The sequence below is a fragment of the Schistocerca gregaria genome, chromosome 8 (genome assembly GCF_023897955.1).
Source record: "Schistocerca gregaria isolate iqSchGreg1 chromosome 8, iqSchGreg1.2, whole genome shotgun sequence".
NCBI lineage: Eukaryota > Metazoa > Arthropoda > Insecta > Orthoptera > Acrididae > Schistocerca > Schistocerca gregaria.
Window position 1 is genome coordinate 186,298,879 of NC_064927.1, and position 18,982 is coordinate 186,317,860.

Below are 18,982 nucleotides of genomic sequence, written 5' to 3' on the forward strand. Positions count from 1 at the left end.
GCTGTATGCCACATATGGATTGGAAGAATTTCTATGCAAGATGTTTCACGCATCGCAGACAGTGTTTAGTCCGTCCCGTAAATTCGTGCTTTGTTACTTATGCAGTACGGTTTCTTTAATGACGAAATGTGTATCGTGATTTAGCCGTGGTACCAAGAAAAAGGAAACCTTCCACATCAATTCTCGAGGAGAGAAGTCGACATGGAAATGGTGCGCAATCGGCGGCGTGGGTTGTGGCCAGGAAACCGCAGCTTCCCCTGTCGATTGCAGCGAGGCACCGTTCCAGGCGTTTCCTCCTCTGCCGTGAGTCGAGACTCGCCAACGTGTTAGACATGCAGCTGGCTGTAGCACTCGTCTGCGCTCTCTGCCTTAGTGCGATCGGCCCCAGCGATCAGTTCCGCCTGCCTTGGACCAAGAGCCGACAAGGGTCCTTCGAGGACTTTGAGAGGGAGACAGGCCTCTCCCAACTCGGAGATCCCGTGAGCGTGAACAGAGAAATCGTCTACGTCGGCATACCAGACAGGTCAGAAGGCGCCAAGTTCGCGGCGTACCAAGAGGCTGCAGGAAATCCGAAGGATGAAGTGGAGGAGCCGCTGTTGAAGAAGACGAATTTCGTCTACGGCCCCGATCATGAGGACAACATCCGTCCAGCGGAGCCACCACTGGAACAGCCCGCCGACGGCGAGTATCCGGTACCTCCTGATGATGCGGACATCTCAGACACGTCGAGGCGTGCCTCCATACCAGAGTGGTGGTTAACCAACCCCGACAGACGGAGCTATATACATGAAGCTCGGTCTGAGGAATCTGAGGATGATTTACAACCCTAGTGGTGAGTATCTGCTCAGGCTAAGGCTGTCCCTACACTAACGATAACGTTGTGCAGTATTTAGTATTGTGCGAAGTTACTGACCGTGTGTGGATTAGACTGAATGCTGTGCAATATGCAGGGTGGACCACAACTCCACTTTCTGATTACATTTGTATAAAACAGAGAATGGGGAAAGAAAGAGAAGGATGGGTGGGAATTCGTGACTTTCAGCCACACAGGGCATTGTGGTAATGCCGTGCGAGAGTTGAAAATTTGTGCTAAGCCAGGACTTGTACCTGGATTTACCGCTTCTCAAGAGCGGTTGTCTCAACCGCTTCAGCCATCCGGACGCGGTCCATGACCGACTCAAATTTCTAACTTATCGCACGCTGCAATTCAGCGTCCCTCGTCCATTAATCTCTTCTAGCAAATTACTAATTTCCCTAGGGCTTCGGACGATATTAGTGCAGCCGCACTGAAATAAAGGTCAAGGAGCCGTAGCGCTCTTACAAGAATGTGTACGTCTGACGGGTGTCTGGTCTGTCGAACATTTGCGACAGAAGACACCATATATCTTCTAAGTATTTTGACATAAGGGTTACACCGTCTCTGGCACCTCGTTACAGAGCTATTGCATTGCGTCAGTTAGCTTTGTAACTGTATTGCACTGAAATAGTGAACAACAGTGAAAATGTCGACGTATGCGCTGGTAATCCGCTCACGGTATCTGTTGTCTATAACAGTAATGCCCTCTTTAACTCATTGTGCTCAAGTTTCCATTCAGTACCGTTCGGTTTGTTTTTCGGTAGTGTTGGTTGCTTATTAAAAATTATACACAGCAGTACTGTGGATATGTTTGCCGATAAAGAGTTGTCCGATATGCAAATATTGTAGGAATCCACTGAACGTATTGGAAGAGCGGCACAACGACCCTACGCCGAGCTGTTTCTGCTCCGACGGCAACCACACTGCAGTACTTTTGCATATGAAAGTTATTTCAGTGCTGTGTATCGTGTGTTATGTGATGTACGTTTCATTCTCGTGAAGGTATTTTCACAGAGACATTGGTGATTGCTGCAACAAAACCAAATAAATCATAATTATATTATAACTCGGTAACGATCCACCAGAGATCGTGGATTCCTTATTCCAAAATACTTCGGAAGTATCCCTGAACAATCTCTGAAAGTTTGTCTGTGGACTTCTGGTTGACCCTGCATTAGTCCGGCGGTGAGACAATAAATAAGTGCCGGCCAAAGTGGCCGTGCGATTCTCGGCGCTGCAGTCCGGAGCCGCGAGACCGCTACGGTCGAAGGTTCGAATCCTGCCTCGGGCATGGATGTCTTTGATGTTCTTAGGTTAGTTAGGTTTAACTAGTTCTAAGTTCTAGGGGACTAACGACCTCAGAAGTTGAGTCCCATAGTGCTCAGAGTCATTTGAACCAACCAATAAATAAGTCGCAAATTGGGATGGAGACGTCAGAGCATCTTGTACCAGCCTGAAATTTATCTTTTTTTTTCAGCACACTCTCCTTGTAAACTTAAATACTTATTCAATCGCTCGACAAAGCGTTAAAAGCCTGCAGCACAGAGTTCGCCTCTAACGAGTGACCCGTCGTGATATAACAAGTTTATTTGGTTCCTGAGACTGCTGCAACCCACAACACCCATGTGTCGTGGGAGTAGCAAAATACCCTCAGACGGGGAAACAATGTGCCGTCACTGAATAACCAGGGCTACCTAGACTCTCCTCGTGTGTAATTTTTTTTTTTCCTTTGTTGAATTCCTGTATCCAGCTGAATAAAATTGAGAGATGCTGTTGTAATAGTACACCGGACGAATTTAGCTACCGACATGCTCTGTGGACAGTCCCTCCGCTCACAAAAGTCGCGTTGTTCTTCCCGGTAACAAACTCACAGCGCACCTGCTACCTTGATCTAATTGCAGATCATTGATCGTTGGCCGCGGCTGTCTTCCACTTTACATGTGCTGCCACCTTCTAGATAGGTATAAGCGCAAAATTTAAAATCATTTGCCGTATTCTGGCGTTTGCGAGTTATTTACTGACGCATCCTCGTATAAGAGACCCACGGTCTCCGGCAGCTTGTTACAGAGTAATTCAGTGATGCTAACCACCTCAGCAGTACATAGTCACTCACGGGAAACCAAATCCTGTGTTTTTTGTCGTTCGTTTTGGAGATTACATATACAGGCTATTGGTAAAAGTATAGGACAAACTCTGGATTGCGTCGTAGCATGGCAATATGACAACCAACAGCAAATGCTTTTTAGCTTTGTATGTGTATTGCACTGAAACCCGTGCACAGCAGTGCGAATGTCGTCGGTATGCGCTGTCCGCATTGTTTCCATTCGCTCACGGTACCTGCTGTTTACAAAGAAATGCCAATCCTGTGTTTTGTGCTGTACGTTTCGGCGCTTACACATTACAGACTTTTTCAGTGTTGTGAAAGTATTTTCTCAAAAAATGGTAATTTGGGTAACAAACTGAGTAAATCATAGTTACATTATTAGTGCTGCAGGCCGTGAATCACTTACACTGAAATACTCGGAAGGTACCCCAGGACAACCTCTAAGAGATTGTCGGTGGAGTTCCTTTTCACTCGGTATGTTAACGAATCTGCCGAAATTAGATTTTTATTGTACAAACTGTCTGCACCCTATACTCTTTGCCTAATTCTGTATATCTTTGTCGGCACAGTTCCGTATCCCAAACAGTTTGTTTTCCGCGATTTCTTGCGTTGTGGAAATCGAATTGTGGAATGGCTTTGAATTCGGATAAGCGCACGTTCATTTTAGAATTATTGGAAGTGTATAGAGATTTTCCAGACTTATCGTATGGAAAACCAAATGAACATAATAACCGTTAGAAGAAAACCGAGTAATAAGATCAGTCATTATCCACAGATAGATAAATATATCTGGAAACAGTAAAGAAGTTTGATCCATTAAGGACGAATTATAGGAAGATGTTGAGCTGCAAGGATAACGTCTCGCAAATGAGTGTAGTTTTTCTTAATTATTGATGAAACTGCTTGCGAAAGTACATCAAATAAGCAAGCGCCTGTACTGAGAAAGTTCCGATAATCATTTGGATCACTAATCCTCAAGTCACTTGCAAGGAAACCTCACCAAATTGTCCTGATATTTTAAGGAGAGAAAAGTACTCTTCCAAGATATCAACCCCAGTAATCGATGCCGAGCGGGAATTTGGGCCATAATTCTCAAACCACGCAGTGATTAGCTGAAAGTACACCTTTTTAACATTCGCTCGCACCGGTTGCCTCTCATAAACTTAAGTAACTGAAAAATTATTAAGAAATGAAGTTGATTATTTTCGATTCACAATTTAACTATGCCAATGACACTGTAGCATAGCACATCTCCTGTAAGCGTACTTCACTTTAGCGGTGCCAGCTTTAAAATCCAAAGAAAATAAGGCACAGCAGCGATGTTAACTGAAATAGAGTTATGTTGCTTTTTTAACGACACACTAATTCGTTTCATTCGCTTACACTGCATTTGTGAGTCGCACAATGAAAGTGTCCAAACTAAGGAAGTTTCAGGCAGTAGCTACAGGTTAGTGAACAAAGCATATTACCAACGTTAAGCTGTGTTTCACAAAGCTCTTACACATTCCACTGTGTGGTACTACGCGCACAGGCATTAGGCGGTTGCAGTGGGCCAGAGCTAGTGACAGACAACCACCGTTTAAAAGCTGTACTTTTTAGAAGGTCATAACTGCTTACTACCACAATTTTGGCCCAAATTTTCGAGAGGGAACGAGAGCTGGGGCTGATATATTGTAAGTGTGCCTCTTTTCTTCTTAAAATAAGAGGTCAAATTGGTGATGTTTTCTTGTTAGTTAATTTGATATGTCTGTCTTCCTCTCTTCTTATAATCGCTCCTTCATCAATTTACGCTTTCTCTTTTATTTCAGCGATCTCAGTGCCACCCCTAATAACCGCTGGCGTCCATACCCAACACGTTGCACCTTGTACGTTAATTCTACTCGTCTTACACACTGAGGTGACAAAAGTCATGGTATATCTGCGACAAGTGCGGCAACTCGACGTGGCATGAACTTAACAAGTTATTACAAGTCCCCTGCAGAAACATTGAGCCATGCGGTCTCTATAGTGGTCCATAATTGCGAAAGTATCGCCGGTGCAGGATTGTGTACCAACTGACTCCTCGGATTATGTCCGTAAATGTTCGATGGGATTCATGTCGGGCAATCTGAATGGCCAATATATTCACTGGAAATGTCCAGAATGTTCTTCAAATCAATAGTGAACAACTGTGTGCATTGTCAGCCATAAAAATTCCATAGCTGTCTGGAAACATGAAGTCTAAGAATGGCTGCATATGGTCCCCAAGTAGCCGAATATAACCATTTCCAGTAAATGATCCATATAAACACATGTCATGTAGCCACCACGAGACTGCACAGTGCCTTGTTGCCAACATGGGTCCATGGCTTCGTGGGGTTTGCACCACACTCGAACCCCACAGTCGAACACTATAATCACTTCTTACCAAATGAAACTTCATCTGCCAAGGCCCTGGTTTTCCAGTCGTCTAGGGGCCAACTGATACGGTCACGAGTCCAGGAGAAGTGCTGCAGGCGATGTCGAGCTGTTAGCAAAGGCACTCGCGTCGATCGTCGCTGCCGTAGCCCATTAATGCCAAATTTCGCCGCACTGTCTTAATGGATACGTTCGCCGTACGTATCACATTGATTTCTGCGGTGATTTCGCGTGGTGTTGCTTGTCTGTTACCACGGACAACTCAACGCAAACGCCGCTGCTCTCGGTCGTTAAGTGAAGGCCGTCGGCACTGCGTTGTGCGAGGTGAGCGATAATGCCTGAAATTTGGTGTTCTCGGCACACTCTTGACACTGCGAATGTCAATATAATGTCCTATGTGTCTAGCTCCAACTACGATTCCGCGTTCAAAGACTGTTAATTCCCGTCGAGCGGCCATAATGACGTCGGAAACTTTTTCACATGAATCACGTGAGTACAAATGACAGCTTCGCCAATGCAATGCCCTTTTATACCCTGTGTAAGCTATACTGACGCCATCTGTATAAGTGCAAATCCCTCGCTATCCGATGACTTTTGTCACCTATGTGTAATCAATGAGGATAGGAGAACGTGTGGAAAACACTGCTGAGCGACCGGATGAAGTCACCCAAGTAGGGGGCCTGTCTTGTGCCATAAAAATGTTTTAGGGAGAATATTTGCGACGCCATCCAGAATCCAGAGGCACTGGGGGAGATAAAGTACCCCGACCAGACTGCATGTGTGGCGACATTATTGGACGGCCGCCATGGAGACTCCGGACGTCATTGCTGCTATTCATGATACAAAATGAAACTCTGTAACGCCAGTCTTGCCTTTGTATAGCTGAACGACTGACGTAATACGTTTTTGTTGCGCGAAGCAAAGTTAACACTGATTGAAATGCTTAAAAGATAAGTAGGGAAATACGAGGCTTAATGAGTGTAATATTTATTTGAAGCATATATCTGAAACTCATTACATCAGCTACATTCGTTTTTATTCGTAGGTTTTAGTTGGTTATATGGAAGTAAGGAAGTCTGAACATTGGCTTGAAGACTAATTTACAGTGCAATCTTTTATTTATTTTTAATATTTGCGTAACTGAAAGTCATAGTTTTGGAATTTATAAATACTGTGAGAAAACTAGGGCCGCACGGAGTGGCCGTGCGGTTCTAGGCGCTACAGTCTGGAACCGAGCGACCGCTACGGTCTCAGGTTCGAATCCTGCTTCGGGCATGGATGTGTGTAATGTCATTAGGTTAGTTAGGTTTAATTAGTTCTAAGTTCTAGGCGACTGATGACCTCAGAAGTTAAGTCGCATAGTACTCAGAGTGATTTGAACCATTTGAAGAGACTATGACTTCTGATTCCACATAGGGAGGAAGACGACCTTAAAACGCAGTCAGATGAATATAAGGCTCAAATATGGACAATTATAAGTAAATATACATTGCGCCTACTATATAGATTTAATATTAGGCACCTGAGCCAGAGAATTTAATAATTGTAGAAGCATTCAGGACCGAAAGTGTGTGAGCAAATAGTTTAAAAACATTCTTGATCACGTTACGATAGACGAAACGCCAAAACTTCGAGACTGAACATGAAGTTCGTGTAATATCACTTCGCGCTCTAGAGCCAACCATCAGTATACAGATATGCTCTCTCCAATAATTTTCGCATATAAGTTTGGGAAAGACACGCTATTATTTAATAATTATTTTTACGGAGAGACTAGGACAGCAGGGATCACAATTTCGGATACTCAAAACAATGCAGCTTCACCGGACTAAAAAAATCTAACAGAGCAAATGAGTGCATTAAAATTCTTCATCAAAAATTGTACTCTTAATCCTTTTAAAATTTGTTGTTAACTACAATGTACTTTGAAAAAACTATGGCAGAAGAGCAGTTACATTCTGCTGCCGGTTTCCCATTTGTTCTGGAAATGAAGTGACAGTAAAGAAAAAAGCCGGACAAATGAGGATAGTCCTTACGCTCTCAGGGTTCCGGAGAAACTTAATCATGTGTAGACTATACATTGTTCATCCATAGGTTTCAGTGAGTGAGTTTCGAGTACCAAAATACACTATGTGATCAAAAGTATCGGGACACCCCCAAAAACATACGTTTTCCATATTAGGTGCATTGTGCTGCCACCTATTGCCAGGTACTCCATATGAGCGACACCAGTAGTCATTAGACATCGCAAGAAAACAGAATGGGGCGCTCCACGGAACTTACGGACTTTGAATGTGGTCAGGTGATTGGGTGTCACTTGTGTCATACGTCTGTATGTGAGATTTCCACACTCCTAAACATCCCTAGGTCAACTGTTTCCGATGTGATAGTGAAGTGGAAACGTGAAGGGACACGTACAGCACAAAAGCGTACAGGCCGACCTCGTCTGTTGACTGACAGAGACCGCCGACAGTTGAATAGGGTCATAATGTGTAATAGGCAGGCATCTATCCAGACCATCTCACTGGAATTCCAGGCTGCATCAGGATCCACTGCAAGTACTGTGACAGTTAGGAGGGAGGTGAGAAGGGTTTCGTGGTCGAGCGGCTGCTCATAAGCCACACATCACGCCGGTAAATGCCAAATGGCGCCTCGCTTGGTGTAATGAGCGTAAACATTGGAGAATTGAACAGTGGAAAAAAAATTGTGTGGAGTGACGAATCTCGGTACAAAATGTGGCGATCCGGTGGCAGGGTGTGGGTATGGCGAATTCCCGGTGAACGTCAGCTGCCAGCATGTGTAATGTTAACAGTAAAATTCGGAATAGCTGGTGTTACGGTGTGGTCGTGTTTTTCATGGAGGGGGCTTGCACCTATCGTTGTTTTGCGAGGCACTATCACAGTACAGGCCTAAATTGATGTTTTAAGCACCTTCTTGCTTCCCACTGTTGAAGAGCAATTCGGGGTTGGCGATTGCATATTTCAACATAATGGAGCACCTGCTCATAATGCGCGGCCTGTGGCCGAGTGGTTACACGACAATAACATTCCTGTAATGGACTGGCCTGCACAGTTTCGTGACCTGAATCCTATAGAACTCCTTTGGGATGTTTTGGAACGCCGACTTCGTACCAGTCCTCACCGACCGACATCGATAGCTCTCCTCAGTGCAGCACTCCGTGACGAATGGGCTACCATTCCCCAAGAAACCTTCCAGCACCTGATTGAACGTATGCTTGCGCGATTGGAAGCTTTCATCAAGGCTAAGGGTGGGCCAACACAACACTGAATTCCAACGAAGAACGAAGGAACTATTTCGGCCCTTAATAAAGGACTGAATTTTGCTCCTACACCATGCACTGTTCCTATCGTGGATTTTATTAGTGGAGTGGAACAGGTTGTTCGACATCTTTCACAGGACGACGCTGACGAGGTAAGTCTTACCACCAGTCGCATTTTAGCCTCAGCCAAGCCTCCCAAATCTAATATTAGTAGAGAAGAAAGAGAGGGTCTCCGTGCGTTACAGAGGGATGAAGATCTTGTTGTTCTGCCAGCAGATAAGAGTAAGGCCACAGTGGTTCTTGATGCTAAAGATTATCATAGCAAAATAGCATCTTTATTGGAGGATAGCACTTATAAATGTTTGAAACGGGACCCAACTCTGTCATATAGCAGAAAAACAACGGAGCTCTTGAAAAATTCTGGTCTTCCAGAAGATGTCATAAAAAATCTTAAAGTTCGAGCCCCTAGGCCTCCAAGGCTTTACAGATTACCTAAGATCCATAAAGATAATGTCTCTTTAAGATCCATCATTAGTGCCATTGGATTTTCTACATACAGGATAGCGAAATTCTTGGCTAATTTAATGACTCCCATAGTTGGCCATTGTGAACACCACATCAAAAACTCTCAAATGTTTATTGAGAAAATCAAACAGATTAGAGTTGGTCCAAATGATATTTTAGTTAGCCTAGATGTGTTCTCGCTTTTTACCAAGGTTCCTATTGAGGACACATTGCAACTTCTGACAGAACACTTTCCTCCGGAAACTGTACAGTTGTTTCGGCATGTCATGACGACCACCTACTTTCTGCATGGCGGGAAATTTTATGAAATGAGGGATGGAATGGCCATGGGTTCTCCGTTATCCCCTGTATTGGCTAACTATTTCCAGGAACAGTTTCAGGAACGTGCACTAAATTCGGCTCCACTCCGTCCATCTATTTTTTATCGTTATGTGGATGATACGTTTTTGGTTTGGCCGCATGGCGCAGGAGCCCTCGAGAGTTTTCTGGAACATGTGAATAGCGTGCACCCGAATATTCAGTTCACTGCCGAGATAGAGAGAGAGGGAAAACTGCCGTTTCTAGATGTACTGGTGCAAAGAAAAGCAGATGGGCGGCTTGGTCACTCTGTGCCCCGCAAACCAACGCACACAGATCTATATCTCGATGCAAAGAGTTTCCATCATCCAGCTCAGAAGAAAGCCGCTCTAACTACATTGATATATAGAGCAAGAACTGTGTCTGACAAAGACCATCTAAATTCTGAAATTAATCACCTTAAATACGTGTTTCGTAGGAACGGCTATGGTTCACGGGATGTAAAGTCAGCGTTCTGCAAGAGAAAGAAACGTGAAAATAATAATTATTCGCATGATGAACAACCTAGCGTGTTTCTTCCTTTCTTCGGTTCTATTTCAAATAGGTAGGATCCTTCGTAGACGAGGTTTAAGACCGATCTTTCGACTTCCAAGGAAAAATCAAGGGGATGTTGCGTCCTGTGGAGGACTGCCTCGGTCTCAGGATTCCTGGTATTTACAAAATTCCTTGTGAATGTGGAAGTAGTTACATCGGTCAGTCAGTCCAGACCATTTCCAATCGCTGTACAGAACATCGACGTCACATTAAAAATAGGGAGCTGGAAAAATCGGCAATTGCGGAGCATAGCCTCACTAGCAAACATAAAATTTTGTTCGGTGAAACAAAAGTTCTGTCTCAGGCCTCCACATACTGGGACTCGGTAATTAAAGAGGCGATAGAAATTAGAATGTGCGATAACAATTTTAATCGTGACAATGGTTATAATCTTAGTGGTGCATGGAAGCGAGCGATCGATATGGAGAAGCGTCAGAGAGATTCGCCGCGGGTCTTTGATACTCCAGGAGCGATGGCGCCACCAGTGGAGGCGTCGACAACATCTGCGACACCGTGACGTATTCACCGTCCAATCAGGAGCCGTCCAATCACAAGCCGTCATGGGGCTACATAAGATCCACCACAGCTGCTGTTTAGCCAGTCAGTTTCCTGACGATGACGATGGTGGTGAATATCGTCGAAAGCTTGAGGTTTTACCAAGATTTGACACGGCAAGAAGTCCGAGAATATTTCATTCTACATTTTTTTTGATCCCTAAAGTAATAATCTTCTGTTACTAAACTAAATGAAAACACTATGTTCAAATGTGCTTAGATTCAGGTTGAAAAAACAATTCAAGATATAGAAATCACAAAAATGATAAAAACAGCTACAAAATGAATTCATTTCAGGTGTAATGAAAAGAACTCCAGAAATGCTACAAACCTGTTACAAAAACATGAAGAGAAGGCTGCGGCAGGACTTGTGGAGGAGACAGTAGAAGTGTACAAGGCAGTAAGGGGTGAAGGCAGTATTGAAAACATTCCACACAAGTCAAAGCTGCTATAAATAGCTGGGTCCTCATTGAAGCTGCTTTATAACCCATTTGATTTAGATGCACAATACAGTGTTGTCTGTATTTGAATGTAGATGTGCTTGAAGACAAAGCAGTTGTCAATGCCAGCAGTATCCCCAATCCAGGTACAGAAATCAATTCAAGCAGCAGATAAATGTTCATCCACTAGATACTGTTATGGAAGTCCCTGAACAACCCCTCCCACAAGCAACACCATCCAGATGAAATCAGTGAAGAATGCCCGCAAACCGAAAGGATCATCATCATCATCATCATCATCATCATAATCTTCACTGCAAAATGTGTTGCAAAAAGGAATAGAGATACTCCAGCAGCAGCTACACATGATGAGATCAAAACATCACACGTTGAGATCACAACATTGGAATGAAATGTGAATTTAAAAAAATATGAACTTTTGTACTAAAAGAAAAAATCAAATTCTAGAAATGAAAAAAAATGCAGTTAATATGTAGCATCTTTTTATCTCTCATCACTATGACTAATTTAATTATTCAATAGTTTTTCCTATATTATTATAAATAAATTTATTGACTGTGAAATTTACACTTGCAGTCAGCTTCTGCTTCAGTATTTTGTTATTTGTGCATGATAATAATAATAAAAAATAATTATGTCTTTTATATGGATTAAGTAATAGGTACCTCAGTGAAGATGTTCATTAATTATAGTGTGATGAACTACTCATCCTGACAAGGTGTCCTCACAATACATTTTTTGACAGTAAGATATTGGTTCATTATCGTCAATGTTGGGACCTCTCTCACTTCATAACAGCCTCAGCAGCTGCGCAATTTGTGGATCTTCTGGTGTTCTTCTTTGGTCATATTTCTTGCAATATTATGCAAGATAGCTATACTCACTATAATTGCCATTATTTTTTATGGACTGCACCTCATTCACATGGGTAAAATGGGATACCTCCTCTTTCACAAACCATAGTGTCTCTCCACAGTGTCCCTTGTTCTAACATGATAACTGTTGTGTTGGTGTTGTGATTCACTTTGTGGATTTGAAAGTGGTGTCAATAGGTATGGTCTGCATATGTAGCCACTATACCCTAGTAAATGACCTATTGGTATTTAGCCATTTTCAAACTGTTTTGAAATATTGTAGTGTGGTTCACAGAGCAAGGCCACCTGAGCCTTCGCCACACACAGTCAGGTAGCTTGCACACTATGGATGTAGATATCCCATTTCATTAAATTGTGGTAACTGATGGTTTGGCAGCTAAATTAAAAGTATGGATTTCGCTTGCAGGGACGTTCTGCATTACATCCCCCAAAAGAATGAATCCTTAGGCGAGTAAAATCTACTGTACCAATGACTCCACAGAACCCATCAAGTATGCAGAAATCACCTATAAAGGGGCATAATTCTGCTCGAGAAGGAAACTTTATGTTTTGAGGAGATGTTGCTGCTATGTTCTCTGACACATCACTGATAATTCTTTGCACTGTTCTGCTATGTACATTAGCTGTGCCATTAATAACTAAATTTAATGCACCAGCTGCACATGCCTTTATTGTCATTAGCAGTCTGTTCTTGTGTGAGACAGGGTTACTCTGATAAGTGGGAAATTCCAGTCTCTGGTTGATCTGACCTAATAACCCCCACACTTTTCTTCTGAAAGACGGAATCTCTCTTCAGATTTCCTGTCCCATACTCTTCAAAAGGACTTCCTTGTGTCACAAGTATACCAATACGGTTGCAGTGACAGTTTGTATGGTCAAGAAACAACAAATGGCTCAAATGGCCCTGAGCACTATTGGACGTAACATCTGAGGTCATCAGTCCCCTAAAACTTAGAACTACTTAAACCTAACTAACCTAAGGACATCACACACATCCATGCCCGAGGCAGGATTCGAACCTGCGACTGTAGTGGTCGCACGGTTCCAGACTGTAGCGCCTAGAACCGTCGGCCACCCCGGCCAACCAAGAAATAACATTTCGTCATCTTATATGCTGTCTAAAATGTCAAAATGCACAACTATCTTAATATGATACATGTTTACTTTATTTTAACAGCCATCAATTCAAGATAAATGAGCCCTCGACCTCGGTCAACTTCAGCCACAATCAGCTCCCATGTTTAACTTTATCAGAGGTTGGTGCAGCTGAATTTTGTACCGACCATGGATAACTTTTAATGAATGTTGACACAGTTGGCACACAGTGCAATCTCTGCAGTCTTAGAATCGTGTGCTAACAAAGAAACTGTCCAAAAAAAAATTTTAATGGATCTTGAGCATACCAGTTGTCACATGGAGGCACTTATAGCTGGTTCATTGTTTTTCCTGTACAAGTAGAAGTAATCTTCTCTTCAAACAATTCTCTTTTTGGAGAATGCTTCATGGTGTTTACTGTGATCTTGTTGCTCCATTAAAATTCATTGATCAGCCAGAACATTATGTACACTGACCTACTATCAATATAAACCCATCTACATAATAGTAGTGTCATCTTGCAAGAAATGACTGCTAATCAGACTCATGCACAGTGCTTGTAGTATTGGTGAGTGTGCTGTTCGTGTGTAGAATGAGGAAGGTGCACAATCTATCTGAGTTTGTCTGAGGGCAGATTGTGCTTGGCTTGAGCATTTCAGAAAGTGCACAACTTACTGGTTGTTCAAGGAGTGGTGTAATCAGTGTCTTCAACTCATGCCGAAACTAAGTTGAAACAATGCCCCGATGTCATGGAGTTGTGCGGCCACCCTTCATTACTGATGTCAGATGTCATACACTGGGCAGATTGGTAAAAATAGACAGGTGGGGAACTGTGCAGAACTATCATCAGACTTTAAGCTGAGCAGAGTACAAGTGTGTCAACTGAAATGGGCACACGACCATCGGCACTACATGTTGATACAGTGACAGAGCATTGCATGGTATGATGAATCCCAATACCTTCTTCATCATGACAGTGGGAGGGCATGAATCTGTTATTTTCCAGGGAAACAGATCCTTGACACCTGTACTGTGGGACAGAGACAAGATGGTGGCTGCTTCATCATGCCCTTGGGAACATTCAATTGGGCATACATGGGTTGAGTGGAGCTTGTGCAAGATATCATGATGTCCAAGGAGCATCATACACTGGTTGCAGACCATGTACACCCTTTCATGACGATCAAATTTCCCAATGGCAGTGGCATTTTTCAGTAAGGTAATGTGCCTGTCACAAGGCCAGGAGTTTTACAGAGTGATTAGAGGAACACAGTGGCAAGTTCCAATTGATGTGCTTGCCTCCCAACTTGCCCCAGAATTTATGGAAATTAGGTAACCTGTGTGTGCAAATATGGTGCCAACTCCCTCCAACTATCTACCAGGGCCTCATTGCTTTCATATCATGACACATTACTGCTGTTATCAGTGCCAAAAGTGGACATACCTGCTATTATGTAGGTGGTCATAATGTTATGACTGATTAGTGTATGATGTCAATGGGTCCAGTGTCTTAGAATAAGAGGTATGGGACAGTGACAGAGAATTCAAAAATCTCTTTTTAGTCTACACCTTCATGACTGCATTGCAATTTACAATTAAGTGCTGGGCAAAGGGTTCATTGTACAATTTCTGGACTATTCCTCAACTGTTCTACTCTCCAACAGCACATGGGAAAAACAAACACTTAAATTTTTCCATGTTAGCTCCAATTTCTCTTACTTTTATTATGATTATCATTCTTCCCTACATGGATGGATGCCATCAAAATATTTTCATATTTGGAGGAGAAAATTGGTGATTGAAATTTTGTGGAAAAAATGAAGCCATAACAAAAAACACCTTTGTTTTAATGATTGCCTGCACAATTCAAGTATCATAGCAATGATACATTCCAGTTGGTCCAGAGGTAGTAATGAATCACTTCTCCAAATTATCACAACAGATAACAACCTGCTAATGTGGAGTGCTAACAGCTGTCATATGTTAGACAGTTTCTGTTATATTGACAGTTATTTGAGCTGCAATTGAATAGTAAAAATTGTGTCCTAAAATAGAGACAGAACCCCATGACCTCTGAAACAAAATTCTGAATACAAATTAAATGGAGATACTTGTCAAACATGAGATTACAGTGTTGACAAATTGCCCTTCCTATTCAAAATACTATGTACTCACTCCCCTCTACAAATCCTAGAAGTATATAATGGGTCTATCCAAACACCCTATACAAAGTAATGAATACAAGTTCTTTACTGTGAAATATTAATATCACTGCTGTTCTGACAATTCATTCTTCAGATCAATTAGGTTTTCCATTATCAAAGTGTATTTGCAGCTATGTGCATTGCTCTGAATATTTTTTTTTTTTTGTTTTTCCTTCTACAATCCAGATGTCTTCTTCTGAATTTCTTCATTCACTTGGCACAGAAGAGTTACACAGTGTTTGACAGTTATTGTTTCAGTCTTTGTGATGTAATCAACAACAAGAATATTATTTGCACCTCAGAAAACAGCAGGCATAAGCTTCCTGGCACAGCAAATCGACTTTCATACAAGGCCAGCAACTTCCATCCACTGCTTTGATTACTATTTTGCTTCCAGTATCAGGTTATCCACAATAATAAGTCAATGCACAAAATTAGTTGGATAGCCTTAATATTGTTGAGAAATAATTTTACACACTGGTTTTCCATCAATATCTGGTATGTGTGACACCTACTTACCTCAAAATTTTCTTATTTTTATTACTTAATGTAAAATGTACGAGGGTCGGTCAAAAAGTAATGCCTCCCATTTTTTTTCTACTTAAAAAAATTAAGTTAAGTGAAACATTTGAATTTGGCGCCATTCCTCAAACCTTCTTCTGCAATCCACTGCAGTAGTAACTTTCTGTGTCAACAGGTGGCAGCACAGCAGAAGTTTGTAAGATGGCCGACATCGATGTTCGTTTGAGACAGCGTTGTGTGATTGAATTCTTGAATGCAGAAGGTGAAATGCCCATACGCATTCATGAAAGACTGAAGAAGGTGTATGGTGTTGTGACAGTGGATGTCAGCACTGTTAGACGATGGGTTCGTCGTTGTAAGGAAGCTGAAGGGCAAACACCGTTGACTGACGAAAAGCGGAGCGACAAGCCGGTGAGTGCAGTGACTCCACACAACATTCAGCAAGTTGATGACATCATTCATGGTGACCGTCGGGTGACTGCAGATGAAGTGTGTCGCATTATTTCTCTTAGTAAAGGCAGTGTGATCACGATTATTAAACAATTGGGGTACTCAAAAGTTTGTGCACGGTGGGTTCCAAGAATGTTAACCGATCAGAATAAAGAGGCAAGGAAAACAATAGCCTCCCAACACTTGCAGTGCTTCCGTTTCGAGGGAGATGAGTTTCTGAAAAAAATTGTGACCGGGGACGAAACATGGGTGCATTTTTTGAACCCGAATCAAAGAGGCAGTCAATGGAGTGGCGTCACACAAGATCGCCGAGGAAGAAAAAATTCAAAACTGTGCGATCGGCAGGGAAAGTTATGGCAACAGTTTTCTGGGATACAGAGGGTGTGATTCTGGTTGATTTTTTGGAGCAGGGATGCACAATAAATTCTGTTCAATACGTCACAACCCTCAAAAAACTTAAAGCACGTCTTCAGCGAGTTCGCCCAACAAAATCAATGGCAGATGTTCTTCTTTTGCATGACAATGCAAGACCACACACCAGTCGTCACACCTCTGACGAGATTGTCAAAATTGGATGGGAAGTTTTGCCTCATCCCCCATACAGCCCTGACCTGGCACCATCAGACTTCCATCTGTTCGGGCCACTAAAAGAAGCTCATCGTGGGATTCATTTTGAAGATGAGGAGGCCGTCAAAACATCCGTGCGTCAATGGCTTAGGAAGCAGAGCAGTGATTTTTACCGTGCTGGGATACATGCCCTTGTTCAAAGATGGACCAAAACTGTACAGATGGGCGGAGATTACATTGAAAAATGACAAAATGATCCTCAATGTTGTGGTTTTCAACCTATGTAATTGCATTTAAATTTCCTGACAATTAAATGTAGAACAAAAAATAGGAGGCATTACTTTTTGACTGACCCTCGTACAATATTCTCTCTTTACATATACACTAAATTTCATACAACTTGATCATCAATTACCATATTGAGCACTTTTTCATATTTTCATTTGTGGTTGCAAGTATGGGACATCAATAATGTGAATCATATTCAGCAGAAGCAAGGCATGTTTGAATTCAGCACACAATTTTTAAACTCTTTGGCAATAGAGGATCAGATTTCTTGAAACATGCCCAACATCATAAGTTTCAAAAGCCATATAAACAGTTACAGAATGTATGTAGAAACAAAATTATTCAACAGATCAAGATTACACTTGGCACATGCTATTCTGCAGTGTGTGCCAACACAAAAAAATTTTTGGTGCCAGTAGTGCTAATTTGAAAAATATTCTGCTTGCCCTTGTATGGGCACTAATGCAGATTGTTTTCTCAGTAGTCTCACTGTATTCTGTCCTCCCCCTCCCACCAACTACCATCTTCCTTATGTCTCCATATCTGTCACATTCCTCCCCAAAATGTTCTGTGTCCCAGTGTGCAACATGTAACTTCACCTGCCTGTGCCAGGGTAAGTTTTCTCTGTTGCCATATTCCTGCCCTGAATAATTAAGGTTTCCGTCAAAAATGTGCCATTTTGCCAAACCAAAACAATGTAGCTCTTAACCAACAACCTTTACCTCTCCATCACTTGTGTGTCTGAAAAAGTGGAGAAATAACTAAAGCCAGGTACCTGTTAAGAGTTATTATAGCCAGGAACAATTTTGCCCACATGTTTAGGATGATATTGAGGTACTCTTAGTCATTTTGTATGTATTATTTTTTCATAATTTTATGTCTTTATACTTGTACAGAAATCCTTCAAACAAGAACATGTACTAATTTTCTCTGTTTTTGTTGTTGCAATTTAATTTCTTATTCTGTTTGTTCCAGCACACCTGGCACATAATTGACATTTGTGAAGCAACAGCAAGAGACACAGCCAGTACACAAAAGGTGACAATATGAAATGTACAAACATAGAAATAACGTTACAAATATAGAAATAAAAGAAGAATTTTACTAAAAATTGCCTTGGTCCAATAAAAATTTTAAAATATAGCAGCTTCTAGTTCTTCATTCATGCAACCTACTACTTGTTTCTCTCCTTTATTCATTATGTCTTATTCTTAGTTTAGCATTAATTAATAAACAAAATTTTCTTTAAAATCCTGTAGTGAATGATGTATTACTGCACCCAAAGACTACAGAAATTTGTTCAGCTGCCAATGTCACTAGTGTGAAGTCTGGAGCAGCATGAAATCTGTGGTGCTGAACTCCATCCTGCATAAATCATTGCACTTCCAAAGGAGTTTAGTAAAGTACTCAAGTAAATCTTTGACAGAGGATGACATCAGGCACATTGTTGAGAATGCTCCTTATACTAGTGTGAAGATCGCACCACTCTTCGATCAGTACAATAAGCCCTGGATGAAGTGTTATGTTGAAATTGTTAATGTAGAGCTTGGGAAATTGCTCAGGGGAGATAGGTGTCCAAACATGAGATCTACTGATGCCCTATCCCTCACATGGTCACATCATACACAACACAGTTAGCATCTGAATGCTCCTGGCATAAGGCTGCAGCATGGCTAATTGCCAGAAGCATCCAAACCTAACAAAGCATAATGCATCCTATGCCAGTGATTCTCAGCATGTTCCTTTTTTTTTTAATTTCTCTTCTTCTTCTTCTTCTTTATTTTTTTTTTTAAAGAGGATAAATTCATCTGCAAGACAGCACTATAGGATAAATATAGTTACAATTAAAACAGCTGCTAAGAATACAAAATACTGCAGCTTAGACAAAACTATGGATGTTAAAAAAAACACAT

At 41.8% G+C, this 18,982-nt stretch overlaps 1 protein-coding gene across 1 annotated transcript; it reads left to right on the top strand.

Moving 5' to 3' along the window:
* The first annotated feature begins 295 nt into the window (after nt 1-295).
* On the top strand, nt 296-18,212 carry LOC126284364 (uncharacterized). Its single transcript, XM_049983236.1, has 2 exons — nt 296-832; nt 18,045-18,212. Exon 1 carries the CDS (start codon nt 333-335, stop codon nt 828-830), a length of 498 nt encoding a protein of 165 aa, XP_049839193.1. The 5' UTR covers nt 296-332; the 3' UTR covers nt 831-832; nt 18,045-18,212.
* The last annotated feature ends 770 nt before the right edge of the window (nt 18,213-18,982 follow it).

What these genes read in the sequence shown, in the direction of transcription:
- LOC126284364 (XM_049983236.1), top strand. Translation starts at nt 333, where the DNA reads ATGCAGCTGGCTGTAGCACTCGTCTGCGCTCTCTGCCTTAGTGCGATC.